Below are 21443 nucleotides of genomic sequence, written 5' to 3'. Positions count from 1 at the left end.
GTTTTCATGGAAAATGCTCATCTGAAACAGCATCAATAATTCTCCAACTCTGTTCTAAATCCATTGGAACACATACAGCCACCTCCCAACATCCCTTCACAGTACACCTTGAAACCCACAGAACAAGTTTCTTTTCCTGCTCCTTCATCCTTGCTACTGTTGTACTGTGGAACAGTCTTCCCCCCTGATGTATTTCCCAAGGAATACAATATACAGGCTTTTAAATCGAATGTCAACTAGTTCCTCCTTTTCCATCCCACTACCCATATACGGTACTAAAGTACTATAGGTTGACCAGCCAACCTCTCATGTATGGGCCCAACATAAAAAAAAAAAAAAATTTGTATATAGAGGCTAATGACTTCACATCAGTTGTCTTAGTGTTCCCATAATGCAAGGCAAAAACACCCTTTCAGATGAATGTGGTGAGCTATGGAAATCTTAACAAAGGACTCGCATCGTCGAGCAAAAAAAAAAAAAAAAAGCCATATTTCACACAAAAACTTTTATTAATACAGCTTGTGTACAAAATACCACCCAATCAAAAAAGTATGAGTGGACAATCAACCTGTAAAGGCTATCTATAATATTATATGTTTAAATATGTTTAATATTATATGTCCAAATATTATATGTTTAGAGATTGAAATATTTGTTTAAAAATTTAAACAAATATTTCAATCTCTAAACATATAATATTTGGACCCAATCATCTATGTTAATTTATCATACATAAGAAAAACATTTCTTAACTATCAAAATATAATAAGAATAAAATCTTTTATAATCGCACATATGAAATAGTCTGCATTTTTTAGAAACAAAATAAATTTCTTTTGTTTGCGATAGAAGTTTTTATGACAATCTACTGTATAAATAATAAATAAACATTATCTAAACACACTGAGAGGAGACCTCCACATAATAACCTTTAAAGGAGAACCGACCAGTGCTTCTGACCTAATGTCCAATCCTCACCTTCTTGTGGTGCACCCACAAGAAGTGTGGTATCCAGGTTCGTTCAATATCCAGCCCATCCTGGTTCGTTCAGTATCCAGGTAGATACCCTGTTGGGTATCTACCTGGATACTGAACGAACGAGGATGGGCTGGCAATTTGGGATTTAGCCGACCAAATTGTATTCTTATTGGCTTAAACCAATATAGAAAATGATGGTACAACATGACAAAATTTCATGCCGGCTAGGGCATTGCCCAGTTAAACAAGGCCCCCGTTGTTTTGGCCAGGGCGAACAGCAAAAAGTCAGCCACTGGAACAAATCTGAAAGCACACCCCAACTCAACATTACCAGAGCTAAAGATCGGTACTATCAACTTAAGAAGCCTCAATGGCAAAGAAATTGAGCTAGCTGAGAAATTAGATAAATACCAGATTGACATAATAGGGATGACTGAAACAAAAAAGACAAAAACTGGTGAGATCTTTCTGAGGAATAAATACAAAATGTTATATTCAGGAAATGACAATCAAGGAAAAGAAGGAGTAGCCATAGTATTCAGCACAAAATACGAGGCTAATCTTCTTGAATGGCAGGCAGTCCCAAGTAGAGTGATGTGGGCAAATATCAGAATGGGGAATTGGACGGTGAGACTTATTTGTGCCTATGGTCCCACAGATTTAGATTTGTGCCTATGGTCCCTACTCTGCTATTTAGATTGGGGATCTAAATAGCAGAGTAGGAAATGATTGTCATACTTACAAAAATATTTTGGGAAAATTTGGAGAAAAGAACAAAGCTAATAATAATGGCAAATACCTGTTTGATTTCTGCTCAGAACATGGACTGGTTATTACGAACACCATGTTCCAACATAAAAATGTGCACAAATTCACATGGAGAGAAGAGGCAAGGAATAAGAAAAGTCTCATTGACTATGTTATTGTTGATAGTGATGTTTTCTCCCTGGTGCAGGACACCAGAGTGTACAGAGGATTTGAAATTGGAAGCGATCACTTTTAGTCTTGAGCAGGATAAAATTGAATTTCATATTGAAAAGAATAACATTTAAGAAAGTTTTAAAGCGAATAAAAGTTGAGCAGCTTTCAGATGTGAACTGTAGACTAAAATACACAAAGATTATTGAAGAAAAAATGAAAGAGTTTGAGAACAAGAACCAAACCTTGGAGATTCAGTGGCAAGCCTTGAAGAAAACCCTGATTGATTCAGCCAGAAAGGCATGTGGTGAGGTTGTTTGCTGGGATAGAAAAATCAGAACTTCATGGTGGACACAGGAAGTTAGAGGCAGTGAAGAAAAAATGTAGAAAAAAAGACAAATGTGAGAATGCGAAACACTGTGTAAAACTAGCTAAACAAAAGTCATGGGAGGACTTTGGCAAGAACATAGAAAATAGATATCAAGAAGGTGGTAAGATATTCTGGAGGTTGTTGAAGAAGCTTAGAAATGGAGGAAAGAGTGCTGTAAAAGGAGTTAGAGATGATAAAGGTGACATGAAAACAGGGGAAAAAGATATCCTTGAAGTATGGAGGAATTACTTCGAAAACTTGCTGAATGAAAGAACCAATGATAGCATAGTGGTAAAAGTCTTGAAATGTGGAAAGGCAGCAGGAGTAGATGATATTTGACCAGAAATGTTGAAGTATGGTGGTATAAAAGTCTTACAGTGGCTGCACTGCATAGTTCAGAAAGCCTGGACAGAAGGACGAATTCCCAATGATGATTAGAGTGGATCTCTAATAGTACCCATATATAAAAAGGGAAATAAAACTGAATGTGAGAATTACAGAGGTATTTCCCTACTGGGTGTTCCTGGCAAGATCTATGCAAGTATACTTGAGAAAAGGTTGAGAAAAATTGTGGAAGAAAAGCTTGGTGAAGAACAAGCTGCATTCAGGCCAAATAGAGGCTGTTAGGATCAGATCATCACTTTACAACAAATAGTGGAGAAAGCATGGGAATATAACAAAGATCTGTATTTAAGTTTTGTCGATCTGGAAAAGGCATATGACAAGGTGCCAAGAGAAGCTATTGAATACGCTACAGTTATATAATGTCAATGGAGCATTATATCAAGCAATACTTAGTCTGTATTTGAGTTGTAAGTCGGCAGTTAGAATTGAAAGAAGTACAGGAAGATGGTTTAATGTTAAATCTGGTGTGAGACAAGGATGTACATTATCCCCTTTGTTATTCATTATCTATATGGATCACATTATGAAGGAAAGTGGTATTAAACATGATATCAGAATTGGAGATGTTAATGTCAGCTCTTTGCTTTATGTGGACAATGTTATACTTCTAAATAAATCTGCTACAAGTTTTCACGATTCCCTGACTAAATTGAATAACTGTTGTAATAGATATGGTATGAAGGTCAGCATTATAAAGACAAAGACAATGAAAATAGGTAGAATTGTTGAAAATGTCAACTCTGTTGTGAACGGGGAACCTGTGGAACAAGTAAAACATTTCATCTACTTAAGCACGATTTTTACTGAAGATAGCAAATTAAATATGGAAATAGACAACAGAATCAACAAAGCTGGTATGGTGGGAAGTCAATTGATTAAATTCATATGGAATAAGAAAGAAATTAGTCAGAACACTAAATTAGCTGTATACAAGACAGTGTTCAAACCAGTTTTAACTTATGGATCTGAGAGCTGGGTCAGAAGTAAAACACTTGACCAAAAACTAGAGACCGCAGATATGAGAGTCCTGAGAAAGATTAGAGGCGTGAACAGATGGCATCAATGGCAATATCATATTAAAAATGAGGATATTAGGAAAGAACTCGACATTGTCGGCATCCAGGAATGTGTTAGCAGAGCTAATCTCAGGTGGTATGGTCACTTAAACAGAATGGGCGAGGAAAGATTATCAAAACAAGTGTTCTCTGCCAGGTTGTCAGGAAAACGACCCACAGGAAGACCAAGATATAGGTGGATTGATATGGTACAATGTGCCTTAGACAATGGAAATATAAGATCTGATGATGATAATATTGGAGTCTTGACAGGTAAACAGACTGATTTGGAGGAAAATTGTAGATGGGAAGTTAGTAATGATATATATTTTTCATGTAGTACTATCACATCCTGTACACCCCTTGAGGGTACTTGTCAGGAATTTGATGATGATGAGTGATAATCAATAGTACCTCTCAAGGGGCATTATTTTATATTCCTATTTATTTATATGCGATTACCAAAAGTGAATGCTTATTTGTAAAATGTAACAGTAACTATAATATTTTATTTAATAAAATCACTTTGTTAGGTTACCGTATGAGTTTGTCGCTTTATATATTTCAAAAAAGTGTGTTTTTTTTTTCCTTGAAAAAGTAAACAAGAAGAACAAGCGGCTTGGAAATTTGAGAAAAATTTAACAAAGCGCTCGGAAGAGAGCCCCTTATAACTCACTACTGTGTATAATGCAATGCATTATATGAAGGGCCACTACCCAAACTGGTTTTGACCTTTATTTAGGTATGTTTAAGTGCGGGTATACCTCTCAAAAACTGATGCGATCCCTCAGATCACTCAACTAGTGACCTGAAGGATCATTTGTCTCATTACTCAGTGGTGGTTCTACTCAGTGATGGGCTCACCCGACCAATAAGCAGAATCATCAGTGGTGGCTCTACCCAGTCGCATCTGACCCTACTGAGCAAAGCCACTCATAGAGAAAAGCATCTACCAAAGTAGCCACAAGACCACTCAGCAGTCTTTCCACATCAACAGAGAACTACATCAGTTGAAGCCAGACCCAGAAGAGATACCAATGTTCTTAAAGTTCTTAAAAGAACTGGCCGATGGACTGAGTCCTTGACTCTTTATCCCGTCATCTGAATGAAGAGAATCTGTGTGGATGGAGTGTTATTGAGCTAAAAAGCTCTAGTCATGGCTGGGTAACGGCAATAGCCGAGCCTCAGTTGAAGCTTCATTGGCTACAGCATTGCCATTTGTTACCCTGGAAGTCTTAACCATCAGATACCAATGTTGAAGTAATGCAGAATTCATATATTATCCATATACAAGTAGTCAAAAGGTGTCATAACTTATTCTTAATATACTTTGGATTAGAGATAGATGTTGAAATTTTTTCACTTGGTTATACTATAAATTAAAGATCCCAAGAAATTATATTCTGGGGTGAAAAGTATACATCTAAAAGGGTATGTGTGGCTTGCATTATAGGATACTAAGGTCATTGATGTGAAGTCATTAGCCTCTATATACAAGTAACCCAGTTTTGAAGATACTTCAAGTGCAAACATTGTTTGCTTACACTTTATACACTTACATAAAGGAATAAACCAAGAATATAATTTCTTGGATCTCTAATTTGCTGAATGTTATCTTACTGCAAATAAAAGAAAATCTATAAATAATTTTCTTTTGTATTAATTTTACTTACTTACTTAGCATACATAGTATGGAGTAAGTATAGTATTTGCAAAATAATTGTCCTCTATTTTTTTTAATGGATCTTAATGTTTAGAACTAAGGATTTTAAAAAATTATTTATAGTTATTCTTCAGTAATGATTATTTAGGTATGTTTGTAAGAAATTATTATTATTATTCAGGCCTCCATAGAGTAAAGAGACTCATCGCGGGAGGTCCTTCCTAAGAAACACAAAGTCTATCAAGACTCATCGTGGGAGGTCCCTCCTAGGAAACACAATGTCTATCATACCACTTTTTAAACTCATTGATGTTCTCGCTCCCACCACTCTATCATGCAATGCATTCTATGGTTCAACCACCCTTCATGCAAAGAAACCACTCCTCACCCTATTGCTCACAGTATCCTTTTGTAACTTCCAGAGATGGCCCCTTGTCATCACTCCTTCCTGCTGTTCAACCAAGCGAAAGAACTCCCCATTGTCAACCCTGTAACCACCTCTCAACAGTTTCAATCATATCTCATCTCCTTCTTCTATCCACCAAACTCTGCAGTCCACATTCCCTCAGCCAATCCTCATAACCAACGTTGTACAGTCCTGAAACCATCTTGGTTATCTGCCTTTAGTTATCCGCCTTAATTTATCCCCTTTTTAGTGTTGCACAGTGATCAGCATTCATTTTAGAAATTATGAACTTCACAACCGTGTTATAAATAACTCTTTTAATTTCCCAATGTTATGATCTTCATAATAAGATCATCATCTGGAGTCATACAAATATACAAGGACAAACTGAGTTACATTACACACAGTAATCTAAAGAAACAATCATTTGATCACCGATTATTCTACTGGCATGACCTCTAGTTAAAAAAAAAAAAAAATTACAAATTAATTATTTAGAAACTACATCAAAGCTAAATTCAATTTAAGATCACATGAGAAAAACATTCTTTCTTATAGATAGTCTTCTTTCAGTAACAATGATGTCCTATTTTTAACATTGCAATTGTTATTTTAGATTTAGGATTCTGAGTTATCGACAGTCCTGTTTATAGTTAACTCTTAGAGAGAAAGGTTCCGTGGGTAGCATATGTGCCTTCTATGAGAATTTTGTTCAGATTTTGGCTCTAACCATTTAAAATGGTTACAGCCCAAACACTGTTAACAAAATTCTCTACAAGACCTCAATAAAAAAACAAAGATAAACCAGTGTTATATATGTTGTGTTCTTGTCCAAAGATAAACCAGTGTTATATATGTTGTGTTCTTGTCCTTTTTTATTTGTTATTATCTAAGATGTCATTAATTAGGTAGGGGACATTACTCTCTGATTCTAGTTTATATGCCTTATCTGTACTGAAACTACCTATCAATTCTGTGGCCGTCACTTAGATTGCTCATGTGTGCGATTTCGATAAACAAGGAAACTGCCCCTGGATAGAGCCAATTCCTATATATGAAAATCTGGAGCTGTCTCCTCGTTGGGTTCTGGAAAATTTGTTTGTTAATGCTGCGCCATCCAGAACCCTTAGATTAGAAAAAGCTTCTTAATTAAGGAGTGAACTCTCAGAGTGACACACAGTTATACAATCTATATAATACCAGTTACCAAGTTAACTAAATCCCTTATTTTAAATTCTCATTGCAGTCGTCGTCTTCCACAATTAGCTAGTTCTGCTCAGGTTCTACTTGATAATTGGGGCATTGGATTCATTTATCAGGCAATTTGTTAGGTAAAAGAAAAAGGGTTTATTCATCAAACTATCAATATAAATTTATAAGTTTTGTCATATAACTAAAGTAAATCTTTCTTCTAAGTTAACAGACTTAACCATACAAAACTCCAGTATTCCTAGTTGAATTCTACCATGGGACAATATTAATTATGAATCAATTCACTGATTCCTAACAATTGGATCTACAATTTTTCTCTCAATGTTTGACTTATCAAACTTCAAGCATTATTAAACTATAACATACTAAATACAAATTAATACCACACTATATCAGAATTCACTCTCAGAGATAAAACATTCTGGTATCAGGCTAAGCTCTAAAGTCTTGTTTCATATCTTATACAGATTCCACTAACGAATATTTTTGCACATTATTACACACAAAGGAAACTAAAAGATTTGTACATTACCGGGACCTTCAGACGTTGTCAGGTCTATCTCTCGATCCTTACAATTCTTTCCTCAGATCATTTCTTCTTCTTCACAGTTGTTTTTTTTTTCAATGGGCCAGCCTGGAACTCACAATCATGAATTATTCTCTCCGATGTAGACGAGAACAGCTCTGCTTAAGTTGGTCCATGTGGTCTAGCATAACAATCAGCTTGCATTGATTCTCCCACTTTACTGACGAAATGCTTGCACTTGGCTTGCTACTCGGCCATGTAACTGAGTCTAAACATCGTTCTGTTGACTGCTCTCACGTATTCATCTCAGGGAATTACTCAAGCTTGGTCCATCAAGTGACCTGCGCCAAAATTGAGAAGCCATCAGATCAAAGAGCGCTGAGAGAAAAAAGCCTATGAGAGAGATCAAGCTAGCAGCATCAACCTTTTTATGTCGTACCTTGAGCGGCACTCCCACAGCATCATACCTTTCTGCTCGGCACTACTCCTTTGCACACGATTTTGGTTCTTCTCCTCGCATCTCCCAGGAAACTCCTGCATGCAACTTACTCCGTGCATACGTAACTGCCGTGGGACATGTTACTAATCCGAGTGTCTCGTTTGCGAAGTTTGAACTCACTTTTACGTGATTCTAACATTTCTAACATAATTCTCATCAAATTTGCAAGAACAGGTAATATTATCTTACATAGAATAGTCCAATATTAAAAGCGTTTATTTAAAATTTTTCAAGTAATTAACATCTCTACTTATATACGAGTATCTCTCTCAGTGTTTGATGCTTGTAAAATCCTGAATGAGATATTTCACAACGAAATCTCTTCATTCAAGATTTAACACCAGACTGCAATAAAACTTCCACAGCTTTACTGACATCCAGAGTACTCAGTATTTGGAACACACTCTTCTCCTGCACCTCTAAACCTCGAACCTGCCCTATCCCTTTAGTATTAAAATTTATTCCTCCAGGATGAAATACTCCAATAAAGTGTTCATTGAACAATTCCACAATGTTATTCTTCCACAGTCAATTCTCCTCCTACTGACTACATAGCTAAAAAATTTCCTAGGATTTTCTTTGGATCTTGGGGCCAATCTTTTCTCATATTCAAGTTTTGTCTTCCTTACCATACTAGTCACGCTCTTGGTCTATCTTATGTTCTTCATGCAATTATGCTTCCCTTTTGGATAATTATCTTGATAATACCCACCAGTTAATTTAAAAAGAAATAATAGAAAAGTGTTCATTGTTCATTTATATTTCTTATCCATATTAAACTTATCTGCTTCTAATTATGTATCTTAGAGTTTGGTTAGAAATAAAACAATTGATAAAAGATTACAATAGCAGAACATGAGGTCTTGAGGAAAAAATTAAGGGAGCGAACAGATAGCATCCATTCAATCATCATATTAAAAATGAAGATATTAAGAAGGAACTTGACGTTGTTGGCATTCAAGAACGTGTGAGCATAGCTAATCTCAGGTGGTATTTTCTCTTAAACAAATAAGAATGTTTGCAAAACAGGTTTGATACCAAAATGGCAGGAAAAAGAGTAAGACCTAGATGTGAATTGATACAGTTAGAACTGTATCAATCCACACTGCCTTAGGAGATAGAAATATAAGCTCTGACAACTGTAAAGTGGGCAAATGAATGGCAATTCAGATTAATGCAACTGAATGTAAGGTTGTATATAATCTGGAGATGGAATGCTTCATACTTATTCGGTGGAGTTATACTGAAAGAAGTGAAGGAAGCAAGGGATCTTGGCAGATCTGGTCACCAGGATTAGAAGCAGATGAAATAAACTTGGAGGACAGATAACGAAAATGATATCAGAACTGTACATGTTAGGTATGAGGATAGAATGGAGGCATTCAACTACAGATTTTGGTGGACATAAAAGGAAGGCGATATGATTCAGAGATTTAAGCTGTTGAAAGGTTATTATTGGATTGACACTGGGAAGATTTTCATAAAGGACCATCAAGGGGAAGAAACAAGGACAAACAGCCATCCCTGGAAGTTGCAAAAAGAGGTATGAGCAACAGGGTAAAAAGTGAGTTTTTTCCATGGTGAGTGGTAGGAGCATGAGATGCATTGCTGGAGAGGATAGTACAAAAACAAACAGTCGATGAGTTTAAGATATCGGTATGATAGACTTTATGTTTTCTAGCATTAACCCCCCCCCCCCCCAATGATGAGTTATGACTCCATGGAGATCAGAAAAATAATAATAATATTATTAGTCCTGACACATAGCAGATTAATTTGGAGGAAAATTGATAGGAGGTCAATTATTATTTGGTTTATTATTTACAGCATCTCGATGGAGTCCGGAGACTCGTTGAAGGAGACCCAAATCATCCATTCACCATCAGGGAACTCACAACCAATTCTGCAATCCATTCATTCACTCACTCACTACTCTTCATTCAAAATATCTGGTTCACACACCCCTACTAACTACACTTACACAATTCTTCCACAGATGGCTCCCTAGTTCTCTGGCTATTTGTCATATATTGAAATATTTCACTTGCATCAATTTTATAAAACCCCTTTAATATCTTAAAAGTTTCTATCATGTCTCCTCTTTTCTGCCTATCAACTAAACTTTGTAAACACAAACCCTCACCCTATCCTCATAGAGAGTATTCCACAGACCTTTCACTGGTCAATTATCTCTGAATCTTTTTGACCATCTCCTGGTTCCCAAGAAACCCAGGTGACCAAATCTGTGTGCAGTAGTCAAGATGTGGCCAAATCATAGTCTTATAAAGAATAATAACTTCCATATCTTTACTTGTTAGCATGTTTTTCAACATCCAAGTAATTTGTTGTGCTATTTTACCAACTTTTGCAGTATACCCTCTGAACTTTAACTCTTTTCCATCATTATCCCCAAGTCCCTAACCTCATCAAAAATGAATACCATTAGTATGATACACCATATGCAACCTTTTCAACCTGAAGTGCATAACCTAACATTCAGTCTGATTTGGTCTTCCTTACCACTAGTTACTTTTCTTGTTTGCACTTTGTACTCTCATTGAGTATGTTGATCACTTTTTTCTTTATATTTCCTCCATGATGTTTTTTTTTTTTGCAGCTCTTGCTTTATATCCCTACTCATCCACTTCATTTCATCTTGGTTTTTCCTCCTGACCTTGGGTATGCAGTCTGATACTGCTACCCTCAAGCAATCTCTGACCACTTGCCTTGCACTACTGACATTCTTTTCTTGTAGCTTTTCAAGCCAGATGACTCCTGAGTCTCTCATAATCACTAGCCTTATAATTGAACATAAACCCCTTCTTGACAGAGAACTCCACATGTTTGGCATCTTTCCAGAACAAGACTACATGGTCACGCTCCCCAATTAGAGGCAGAGTGTCTACCTTAGTTAGGGGTACATCTTCCAATGTTATTATCAGATCCAACACCCTCAAACCCCTTGTCCCCACTATTACATGTTGTTTCATGTAATTATCTCTTAGCAACTGTATAAATCTCACTTCCATCTTGCTATGCCCCCTTTCCTCCCTCCAGATGATGTCCCCATAGTTAAAGCCTCCCATAATAATTGTTCAGCCTAATTCATTGTGCTGATTTGCCGATACATGGCAAATCAGCACGTCAACAGGAAGATGTAGACCCCCCTGGTCTATAACAGCACCAACAACAAATTTTGTGCTATTTGCCTCTATCTCACACCAGACAACCTCAAATGAACTGTCTCCCTCAGACCTAATATCCTCTTCAACTTCTTATTTTGTTAGTTGTAATTCTGCAGCTATCATCGGCAATACTGACCTCCTGTTCTGTTCCTTCTATCCTCCCTTTAAATACAATACCCTTTATATTCTATCCCTGTAACTATATCATCTTCAGTCAACCAGATCTCAGTGATACCTGTAAATTTTAGCCAAGCTGAGCTTTCTAGATGCCAAAAACTCTCACCTTTATTCCTGGTATTTCTTGCATTCATGTACATGCATTTCAACATCCCTTTGTACCCACAGTTGCCCTTGTGTCTATTTAAAGGGGGTTGGTAATGTCATTACCAACCCCCTTTAAATTGGAGAACTGTGAAATCCCGTTCAACATTGCATAATCATTACTGTATCTATGCTCATTTATCCCAGAGGTGGTCAGACACATGTTAGATTTCATCCTCCCTAATATCTCTAGTTTCCCTGGTTTTGTACTACCACACTCTCACTAAACAAAACATCTAACTCCAAAATCATTCAAATGCAATCCATCAGGCATACACAAGTCCTTTTGTACATCAAACTCACTCCATACATCAATAAACTGCACACCATTCCTCCTGCACATTCTTCTCATTGAGAATCATGGCCTTCTTCTTAGTTCTGTCTTATCATATCAAGGTAGACTCCCAATCTTTACTTTGTTGCTCTTCATCTTCACTTCACTAACAACCTCTTTCTTATCTTTTCTGATTGCATATTTCTCACCTTTCAAATCATTTGTTCCAGCCAATACAATCAACTCATTCTCTCCATTCTTCTACATACTTATATCATCACTAACAAAATTTATCTTTGCACCTGGAAACCTTGCTTTCATCACTTTCTCATTAAGTACACCTCTTATCATCGAATCCCCATACAATACTATCTTTTTTCTACCAGTCTCTCATACATTTATGCTTTTCCAATTCACTCTCTTTCATGCTCTGTCCTTCCTTACCACTTGCCAATCATTTCTCTAGTTACTCAAGCTCACGTTTGTCCTGCGAAGGAGTCTATATAAGCGTGCAATTTCTTTCCATGCTAGCATCTCATCATCAACATTACTTTCAGCAACTTTCTTCAAACTCAGCCATATTTTATGCACTATCACTCACTGCTTCCGATACTGCATTCTTCATGATACTTTGACAATCTTGCCTTATATCCTTATTATCAGTCACTTCATTCTTTTGTGACTGACTCGCATTTCTTATATTCATTTACAAAACATTTCTGACAAATATTTTCTCCATTCTTGCTCTCGTATCACAAACCATTTACTCTTAGCAACGAATACATCAAACACACAATGAACTAAATCTCGAACGTTGATATCGGCCACCATCAGTGTCTTGGTTGCCATTTTTTTCATGCATATCAGTGCCATAACAAGAAATGATTCTGAAAAGAATAACACTTAATAATAGATGACTAAAACAACATGACTTAACTACACAGTCAAAATAAGCAAAATACCACCAAATATATAGACAACTTTGCTAATATCTACTAAAAAATAATAACTTAACTGAGCAACACGTGTACTGCATCCGCTACTCAAGACGATGCTAGTATCTTCCAGCGAGCAGGAGAGTGGTCAGGAGAGGCTGAAGTGCTTGGCAATGGAAACAGTAGTAGCAGTGTTGAAGATGGCACATCCTGTGATGATTAAGCTTATCTATGAGCCTCCATAGCTCAGTCAGTATAGATGAAGTCCTTTGGTCTTAAAGACCTTGGTTCGTACTATTTATGATGTGAGGAACCTTTATCAGGTCTTTCAATTCAAGGTGAATTAGCCAGTCTCATAATGAAAGTGTGTGTGGGGGGGGGTTCCCTTCTGGAAACTCAGGTTTTTCTTCCCTCAAAACAGTGAAACTAGCCCTGTGACCACACATATAAAAGAATGTAAGAGCAGATACAGGAGGTTATTGAGGAGAGTGAAAGATAACAGTATAGTGGGAAAGATTGTCAGTGTGTTGCCAAGGTATGGCAATGATGAGTTGAAGAAGAGAGAAAGAATCATGAATAATATGCTGGCAGAGCTGTGTGAAGAGAAGGAAGTGCAGTTTGTGGATATATGACATGTATTTGAGGAAAGAATGGAATTATACAGACATGACAAATTGCATTTGAATGGCTTTGGAATGAGTAAACTGAAGAAACTTTGCTAGATGGAATTGCAGTGTGTGTGATGCAAGCAAGATTTCAGAAATAACAGGTGAAATGAAAGATCGAGTGAGTGTTACAGAAGAGACTGGAGTGCTTGGTAATGGAAGCAGTAGTGGTGTGAAAGATGAAGAAGAGAGAAAAAGAATGGAAATGAGAGAGAGTGGGAATGCAAGAGGAACAGGGAAATGGGATGGGGTGAGTGGACAAGGAGACATTGCATAGGAAGAGTGGATGTTGGAAGTAGTAGTGAATGTATGTATGGAGATGATCAGCATAGGAATGGAATAGATCATGGCATGAGTGGGGTAGTTGAGACTGAGTAGATATATGGGTTAAACGATGATAAAGGTGATTGAGCAAATGCATGTGATGTGGTGGGGAAATCACAGCTAACATGTGGCTTGGGTAGGACTGGTTATAGACCTAAAAGTGAACTGCTGTGTTTATTAACAAATGCGAGAAGTATCAGAAATAAGGGAGGGAGAAGAAATTGTTTCACTGATTGCATTTATCTGCCCCAAAATCATTGGAATAAGTGAAACATGGTTGAATGAAGATAATATCCTAACAGAAATAAAAATGGAAGGGTGTCATGTTTTTTTGTAGGACAGAAAGGATAAGAAGGGAAGAGGAATGCTGATGATAGCAGGGCAATTATGTCTACTTAAGTTAGACGTGAAAGACAGAAATAGTGGCAGCAATTTGGAGGCAGTGTGGTGTAAGGTGGACGTTGACAAGAAGAGATATTTAGTTGGATGTTGCTATTGGCCAGTGAACAAGGAAAGGCATGCAAGGATCAAGAGTCTTAGATTAGATAATTTCATCAGAGGCATGTGATTATGAATGAGGTGTCACACTTCCCTCCAGATGGAGAAAGTGATCATGAAGTGATCAGAAGGATATGCCATGGAACGACAGGACCAGTGATTATTGAAATCTTAGGAGACAGCATGATGCTGTAGCATGGAATGAGGAGTTAAGCAAGAAGGGGATAAATGCTAGTTGAGCACTGACAAAATGGATATTTAAGAATCATTGAATATATTGAATATATATTCAATGTATTTTACCAATAAGTAATCAAGAGGTATATGAGGATTTTACACGCTTGATTACAATAAAATAATAGGACTTGATGACCTATCACTTAAATGAATGTTCCAGGGAGTCAGTATGCCTCAGTATACCTGTTTAACAAGAATCTTGCAACAGCACAAATCCCAAAGAAGTGGAAAGAAGGCAAGATTGTTCCACTTCATAAAAGTGGTGATAGCTGAGGCTACAAATTATAGGTCGATATGTATATCTGGAGTTATAGTTAAGGTGTTGGAGAGGTTGGTGACAGCCAAGTAGATTGACATGTGCAGTATTCTATATGATTTTCACCATGGATTTGTTAAACAGAAGTCATATTTTAACAATTTAATTGTTAAATATTTATTTATTTTAGCAACTTACATTAGTAAGTTGGTAAATGATGGTGGATAGGGACTTGAAATTTCATGGACACTTTGCTAAGATTGGGAGAACAACATGGTGGATTATGGGAAATTATGATGTGGAGAACACTGACATGAAGAAGTAAAGATGTTTTGATTCCATTGTACAAAGCTTTGATCAAGCCACATATGAATTACTGTACACAGATTTAATTGCCTGGTTTTCAAAAGAATGATGGTATGTTGGAGATGAAGGATTCAGAGATGATTGACTAAGATGGTTTCTAATCTCTAGAATGTGGAATATGAGGGATTGAAAGAATTCAAATTACAGAGCCTAGTGCATAGAAGGAAGAGGGGAGACATGATCAAGACATATAAGTTGGTAAGTGGTAATTACCAGATTAATGTGGATGAGATTTTTCATAAGATATCTGAGATAGAAGGATCACTAGAAGCTGTATAAGGTGCAAGAAGACAAAGACCATATTTTTTGCATGGAGAGTGGTGGGTGTTAGGAATGCATTGCCTGAGAGTGTGGTGAGTATAGGGACTATGAATGAATTTAAGTCAAGGCATGACTCCATGGTGGTGGTGGAGATGAAGAGTTGTACAATAGGTGTCCTCCCGCAATGAGTCTTCGGACTCCTTGGAGTTGTCACAAATAATAATAATGATGAGCTGTGCATGAGAGAGTGGGAACCTCCCACGATTCGTCTCTTGATTTCATGGAGGTCTGTTGATAATAATAAAGTGCAGTGGTTGTTGGTTGGAACACATGCTTGCACATACATAAAGGAGATAATTATTACTATTAATTTTAGTTTTACGTGCAAACATAATTCTGCTACTTGTGATCACTTTTGTATTTAACACATTGACCGCCATAATGTTAAAAATTTTTGTGATTCCCGGGCCAACTTTTTGTTTTACAATTTGCTGAAAGTAACATAAAATAATCATATTTTATGATTTTTTATCTATTTCATGCAGCTAAATAGATTTGTTAAGTGCGAATCACGTGTGCACTGCGCGGCCTAAGAAGAATTTTTTTACTGACTGGACCGAGCAATCCACACATGATTCGCACTTCGCACAAGGTCAAACTTGCATATCTATGATGCGTACGAGCAGTTATATGCATTCAGTGTTTTGTCTGATGGAATAAATTTGTTATAGTGATAAATATTGTTATAAATTGCCCTAATATGGATGACTATGAAAAAGAGCAACGTCATTTAGAAGCCTTGATAAATGAAATTCTATCTGATGACGAACTATACGAATATTCGTTGGAAAGTTACAACGGAAGTGGTCTCTTAGTTCTGTGTCTTCAAATTCTGATTCTCTCATTGCTAGAAAGAGAATAAAAGTATCTACAACTGGTAATACTGAAGTTTTCACTCCTAGTACATCTCATTTTACTGCTGCTCATTCTGTAGAACAAACAATTGGTGATGTTATAAGAAATCTGCATTTGACTAATGATTCTTCCTCAGATGAAATACTTTGAAATGTGAATTCAACCGACCTACAATGGAATGAAATTACGGGTGATAATCTAAAACATTTGCAGTTTTTGTGGATAATAATTTTGGAATAAAACAAAATATTATTGAAGAAATGCACGATAAACAGCCTGTAGACTTCTTTTTTATGCTGTTGATGAAGGACTGCTGGACCTAATGGTGCAAGAAACTAACAGATACGCTCTTCAAAAACTCAGTAAGACAATTTTACCAAAAGCAAGGATAAGAAAGTGGAAAAATACAAATCCCAATGAGATGAAGATATTTTTGGGTCTGCAAATTTGGTTTGGTTTAGTGCAGATGCCAAAATTTGAGTGTTATTGGCCAAATAACGTCCTCTATTCTACAGAAATCAAACAAGTTATGTCAAGGAATCAGTTTGATCTTCTCAGTAACTGACACTTCACAGATGAGGGTGGAAATACTTCTGAAAGACTTTATAAAATTACACCTCTCGTAAATCACATAAGAAAAAATTTCCAGAAAATAATGATGCCTTCGAGTAATATTTGCGTAGATGAAACTTTAGTTCCTTTCCGAGGTTGTCTTGCCTTTCATCAGTACATCAAGAATAAATGACACAAATTTGGCATAAAACTATTCAAATTGTGTATTGAAGATGGATATACATATGATTCCAAGATATACTGTGGCACAGAAAAGACCAATACCATTAATAGTGTTCCAACTTCAATTATTATGGGACTTTGTGAGAATCTACTTGACCATGGACGCACAATATATGTAGATAATTATTATACCAGTATTGAATTAGCACACAAACTTTTGAATAGACAAACACACCTTGTAGGCACTTTGAGAAAAAATCGTAAGGGAATTCCACAGGATGTTACCCAGAAGAAATTGAAAGAGGGTGAAATAATTGGTAAAGAAAGTGACACAGAGGTGGTGGTAATAAAATGGTGCAATAAACGTGAAGTGCTTATGTTATCAACAAAACACGAACAAAATGAAATCTCTTACAGCAAGAAATGGTAATGAAGTGCAAAAGCCGGAAGCTATTATAGACTATAACAAAAGCAAAAGTTTTATTGATCTATCCGATCAGGTAAAAGCCTATGATTCTTGTCTTCAAGAATCATAGGCTTTTCATTTTCAATAAGAATTTCAACTGCGAGTTTTTACCAAAAACTCGCAGTTGAAATTCTTTTAGGTTCTGCTGTGGTGAACACTTTTATAGTATATAAGCAAGTTACTGATAAAAAACATTAGCATCACAGAATTTAGAGAAAAAATCGCAAAAGGGTTATTAGGAATTACACTAAAGGAAAATAATGTCACTTCGACTTCAGACAAGGAAAAACATATTTTAGAAGAGGTTGGTACCAGTAATAGGAGAAGATGTATATCTTGCTACAAAAAGTTAACCAAAGTTAACTTTTTGTAGCAAGAATTAAGTTAACTTTTTGTCTAGCAAAAAGTTAACATAATAGAAAATATGCAGCATCTAGTAGGTTGTAGGTTATCCGATTTAAAACAACAGTGCCATTCCCTTAATCGGCTTTTGTGATAATAATGTCACGTTATGTTTAAGGGATTTGAGGGCCAGTTTATCTGCTTTGTTTAGGTTGCTGCTTAATTTTTTGGTTGAATTTAGTAAATAGGCAGTTTCCATTCTTATTTTGTCAGCTAAATTGGCTGGGAGGGATCTTAAACCTCTCATATATCATATCGAGAGAGGTTTAAGATCCCTTCCTGCCAATTTAGCTGACAAAATACAGATGGAAATTGCCTGTTTACTAAATTCAACTGCCTGTTTACGAAAAATAAATCGGACAACCTACATTGAAAAAATGAACCATTTGGTATCGGACCACAACACCTACCAAATGGTAAATTACAACCCCACGCAACGTAACAAAAGGAAAACTACTGAACTACTTAAATCAGTTAACACATGGCTGGAAAAAACAATTAAAAAATTAATACCACAGTATGCCTGCGTGCCCAGAATTTATGGCCTGCCAAAAGTACACAAAACAGACACACCATTACGTCCAATTGTGGAAGGAATTGACAGTCCGAATTACTACTTAGCCAAAAAATTAGCAGCCACACTCAAGGAATTGGTTGGTCATTCCCCTTCCTACATAAAAATTACACAATTCATAAACAAAATTAAAAATATTACACTCAACGACCAAGATCTATTAGTCAGCTTTGACATAACTTCCCTTTTCACCATTGTCCCAATCAATGATACTATCCTACTCTTACAGAACATATTTCCACACGACATCACGGCCCTCTTTGCCCACGTACTCTGCTCCAGATATTTCGTGTGGCAAAATAATTTTTACCTTCAAAAAGAGGGTACTGCCATGGGCTCACCACTCTCACCCCCCAATAGCGAACTTTTATATGGAAGATTTTGAGCTACGAGCTCTAGAATCGGCATGCCTAAAGCCCAAAATGTGACTCGGATACGTCGACAACATTTTCGCCATTTGGCCCCACGGCCGCCAAGCACTAGATACATTCCTTAGCCACCTGAACAAACAACACAAATGCATCAAAAAACCATTGAAATAGAAAAAAAAACAACTATCTTCGGTTCCTAGACACACTTGTCACACGTCTTCCTTCAGGCTGTCTCTCCTTCTCAGTTTACCGCAAACCTACACACACAGGCCAGTACATACACAAAACTTCTTATCACCACCAACACAAAAACTAGGGGTCATAAGCACCCTTAAACACAGAGCTCAAACCATTTGTTCAAATGAACAAGTTCTTAACCATGAATATGAGACCATCAAACATACCTTTATAAAAAATGGATACAGTATAAAAACCATTCTTAAGATACCACTAATAACAAAAATGATTTCAAGAATGTTATTGCTATACCGTATGTTAGAGGCATTTCAGAAAAAATAGACAGAACACTACACAAATACAACATCAAAACCACCTTTAAACCCCCGACAAAATTAAGACACCTACTCAGTTCTTCCAAGGATCCCCTGCTACACTTAGCCCACCCAGGGGTTTACAAAATAGATTGCATATGTAACATACCATACATAGGGGAAACAGAGCAAACCATCCCAATCAGAAAGGATGAACACAAACGTCACATAAAATACCTCCATTTTGGAAAAACCGGCCTTTCTGACCATGCACTCTAAACCTACCACAGAATTGATGGGAAAGGTACCAAGTCCCTACACCGCACCAAAACCTGGTTCGAGTGGAAAGTCAAGGAAGCATGTGAAATGCTCAAACATGATCCGAATCTGCATAAAAATGATGGTCTAACAATTCCAAGAATGTGGAGGACCCATCTACAACCTTCATAGCAACCACGAAGAAAAGTCTCAATACAAGAAGACTTGGTAAAGTGTTTTTTTTTTTCTTCTCCTGAATATTCAATAGCAACCTGTACTGTACAAATCCAGAAGATAATCGTAATATAACAATATAAAATATAACAATATAATTCCAGAAGAATCCTAGTACGTGAGGACTTTAGCAGAGTTTATTGTAGTTTTTATTTTATTTTTGTTTATTTTATTCTATTTATTTATTTAATTTTTTTTTTCACTAGAGGGCAGGCTAAGAAAAATGATTAGTTAACAACGTAGATGTAATTTACTTGCATAGAGTGCAACAGCATGTAGCTTGTTCTTATACACATGTATCCTTCTGAAGATGACCTCAATACAGGAGTCAAAACGTAACGTTATTATTTTATTATTAATCAGTAAAATAATCTTTTCAACACGTGTGTTTTGTGTCCCTAAATTCATAAATATGTACTTTGTAATTGTTTAGTAATAATTTCACCTAATTATTTTTTTCATATCTATTTGTCTATTGTTTGTCATTTTTTGTTTATTAGTTTTTCAATGTTTTACAAGAAAAATTTATGATTTGATTTTGATTTATCATAAATTATATGATAAATTATATGATTTATCATATAATTTATGATAAATAAATATTTAGCACTGTTGTTATTGTTTTATTCAACATTAGAAATTGGTCTAAATCAGGTAAAAATAAAACCCCTATAATAAGCCACCTGTTGTACATGTAGTTGAAATTCTACCGTGCTAACTATATAAATCTGTTTAACAGGCCCCACATTTCCATTACCCATAAGCATTTTATTTAGATATGAATCACAGGTGAACTACGCAGCCTGAGAGAAAAATCTTTATGCGAAGCAAATATGATTCACGCAACGCATTGAAAAAATGTAGTGTGAATCGTATTTGATTCATATGACGGTCAATGTGTTAAAATGGTATCGGTATGATGATATGAGACTTGCCTTAAACTGCAATCTTTATTTCTGTGATAATTATACTGTTTCAGAGATTGGTAGCGAGTTCATTAAATATTATATGTTTTTTGTTTTATATTAATTTATTTATTTATAACCAATAGGTATAACTTCATACTTTTTGTGGAGATCAGCATATTTATCTCGATTAGGTAGTTGGCGTCTTCGCATTCAAGTACCTGTGGACTGGACCAAAACTTTACTTTTTGGAAGAGATACTTCAAGATTTGAATAAATATTTTTCCTCTTTATAGAATACTGCAGTTTTTTAATTAGTACGTTTTTGCTATCATAGTTAATGGAGGGGAAAAAACTTGAATTTTGCTCAGTAAATCTCTCTCTCTGTATCTTGAACAAATGATTCTAATCAGAACCATCACAACAAAAACAACGACCATTGTAGCTGGTGGTAATCAGACCTTTACATCATACAAAAAAAAGAATGATCTCAAGTTTCAGGAACCTGTTACATTTCACCTCTAGAGATAAAAATTATGGCATTACTCATGTTATTGATGGCATAATTTTACATAGCTAATTTGCTTCTGATCATCTATATGCATGCAGACCTTAAAAGAACCATTTAAGGACAAGCTGAAGAAAGAAGGGAATGTATTTTTAAAGAGCTAAGGGTTGCATTCATTGAGGAAAATTATATGAGTAAGGCTGTTCCAAAGAACAGAGGTGGATGAATGA

At 36.0% G+C, this 21443-nt stretch overlaps 1 protein-coding gene across 3 annotated transcripts in view; it reads left to right on the top strand.

Annotated features, from left to right (window-relative positions):
• Positions 1–20982, top strand: part of LOC150102032 (uncharacterized) — a 160219-nt gene extending 139237 nt beyond the window's left edge. For all 3 annotated transcript variants that reach the window (XM_090400734.1, XM_090400735.1, XM_090400733.1), the window contains one exon: positions 20852–20982. In XM_090400734.1, coding sequence (XP_090256860.1) covers positions 20852–20982 — 131 coding nt within the window. The remainder of the gene's footprint in view (positions 1–20851) is intronic.
• The last annotated feature ends 461 nt before the right edge of the window (positions 20983–21443 follow it).

Source organism: Typopeltis vanoorti, chromosome 11 (assembly GCF_054136105.1).
Source record: "Typopeltis vanoorti isolate ZY-2024b chromosome 11, IOZ_Tvanoo_1.0, whole genome shotgun sequence".
NCBI lineage: Eukaryota > Metazoa > Arthropoda > Arachnida > Uropygi > Thelyphonidae > Typopeltis > Typopeltis vanoorti.
The sequence above is the reverse complement of the archived record's forward strand: the minus strand, read 5'-3'. Positions and strand labels throughout refer to the sequence as shown.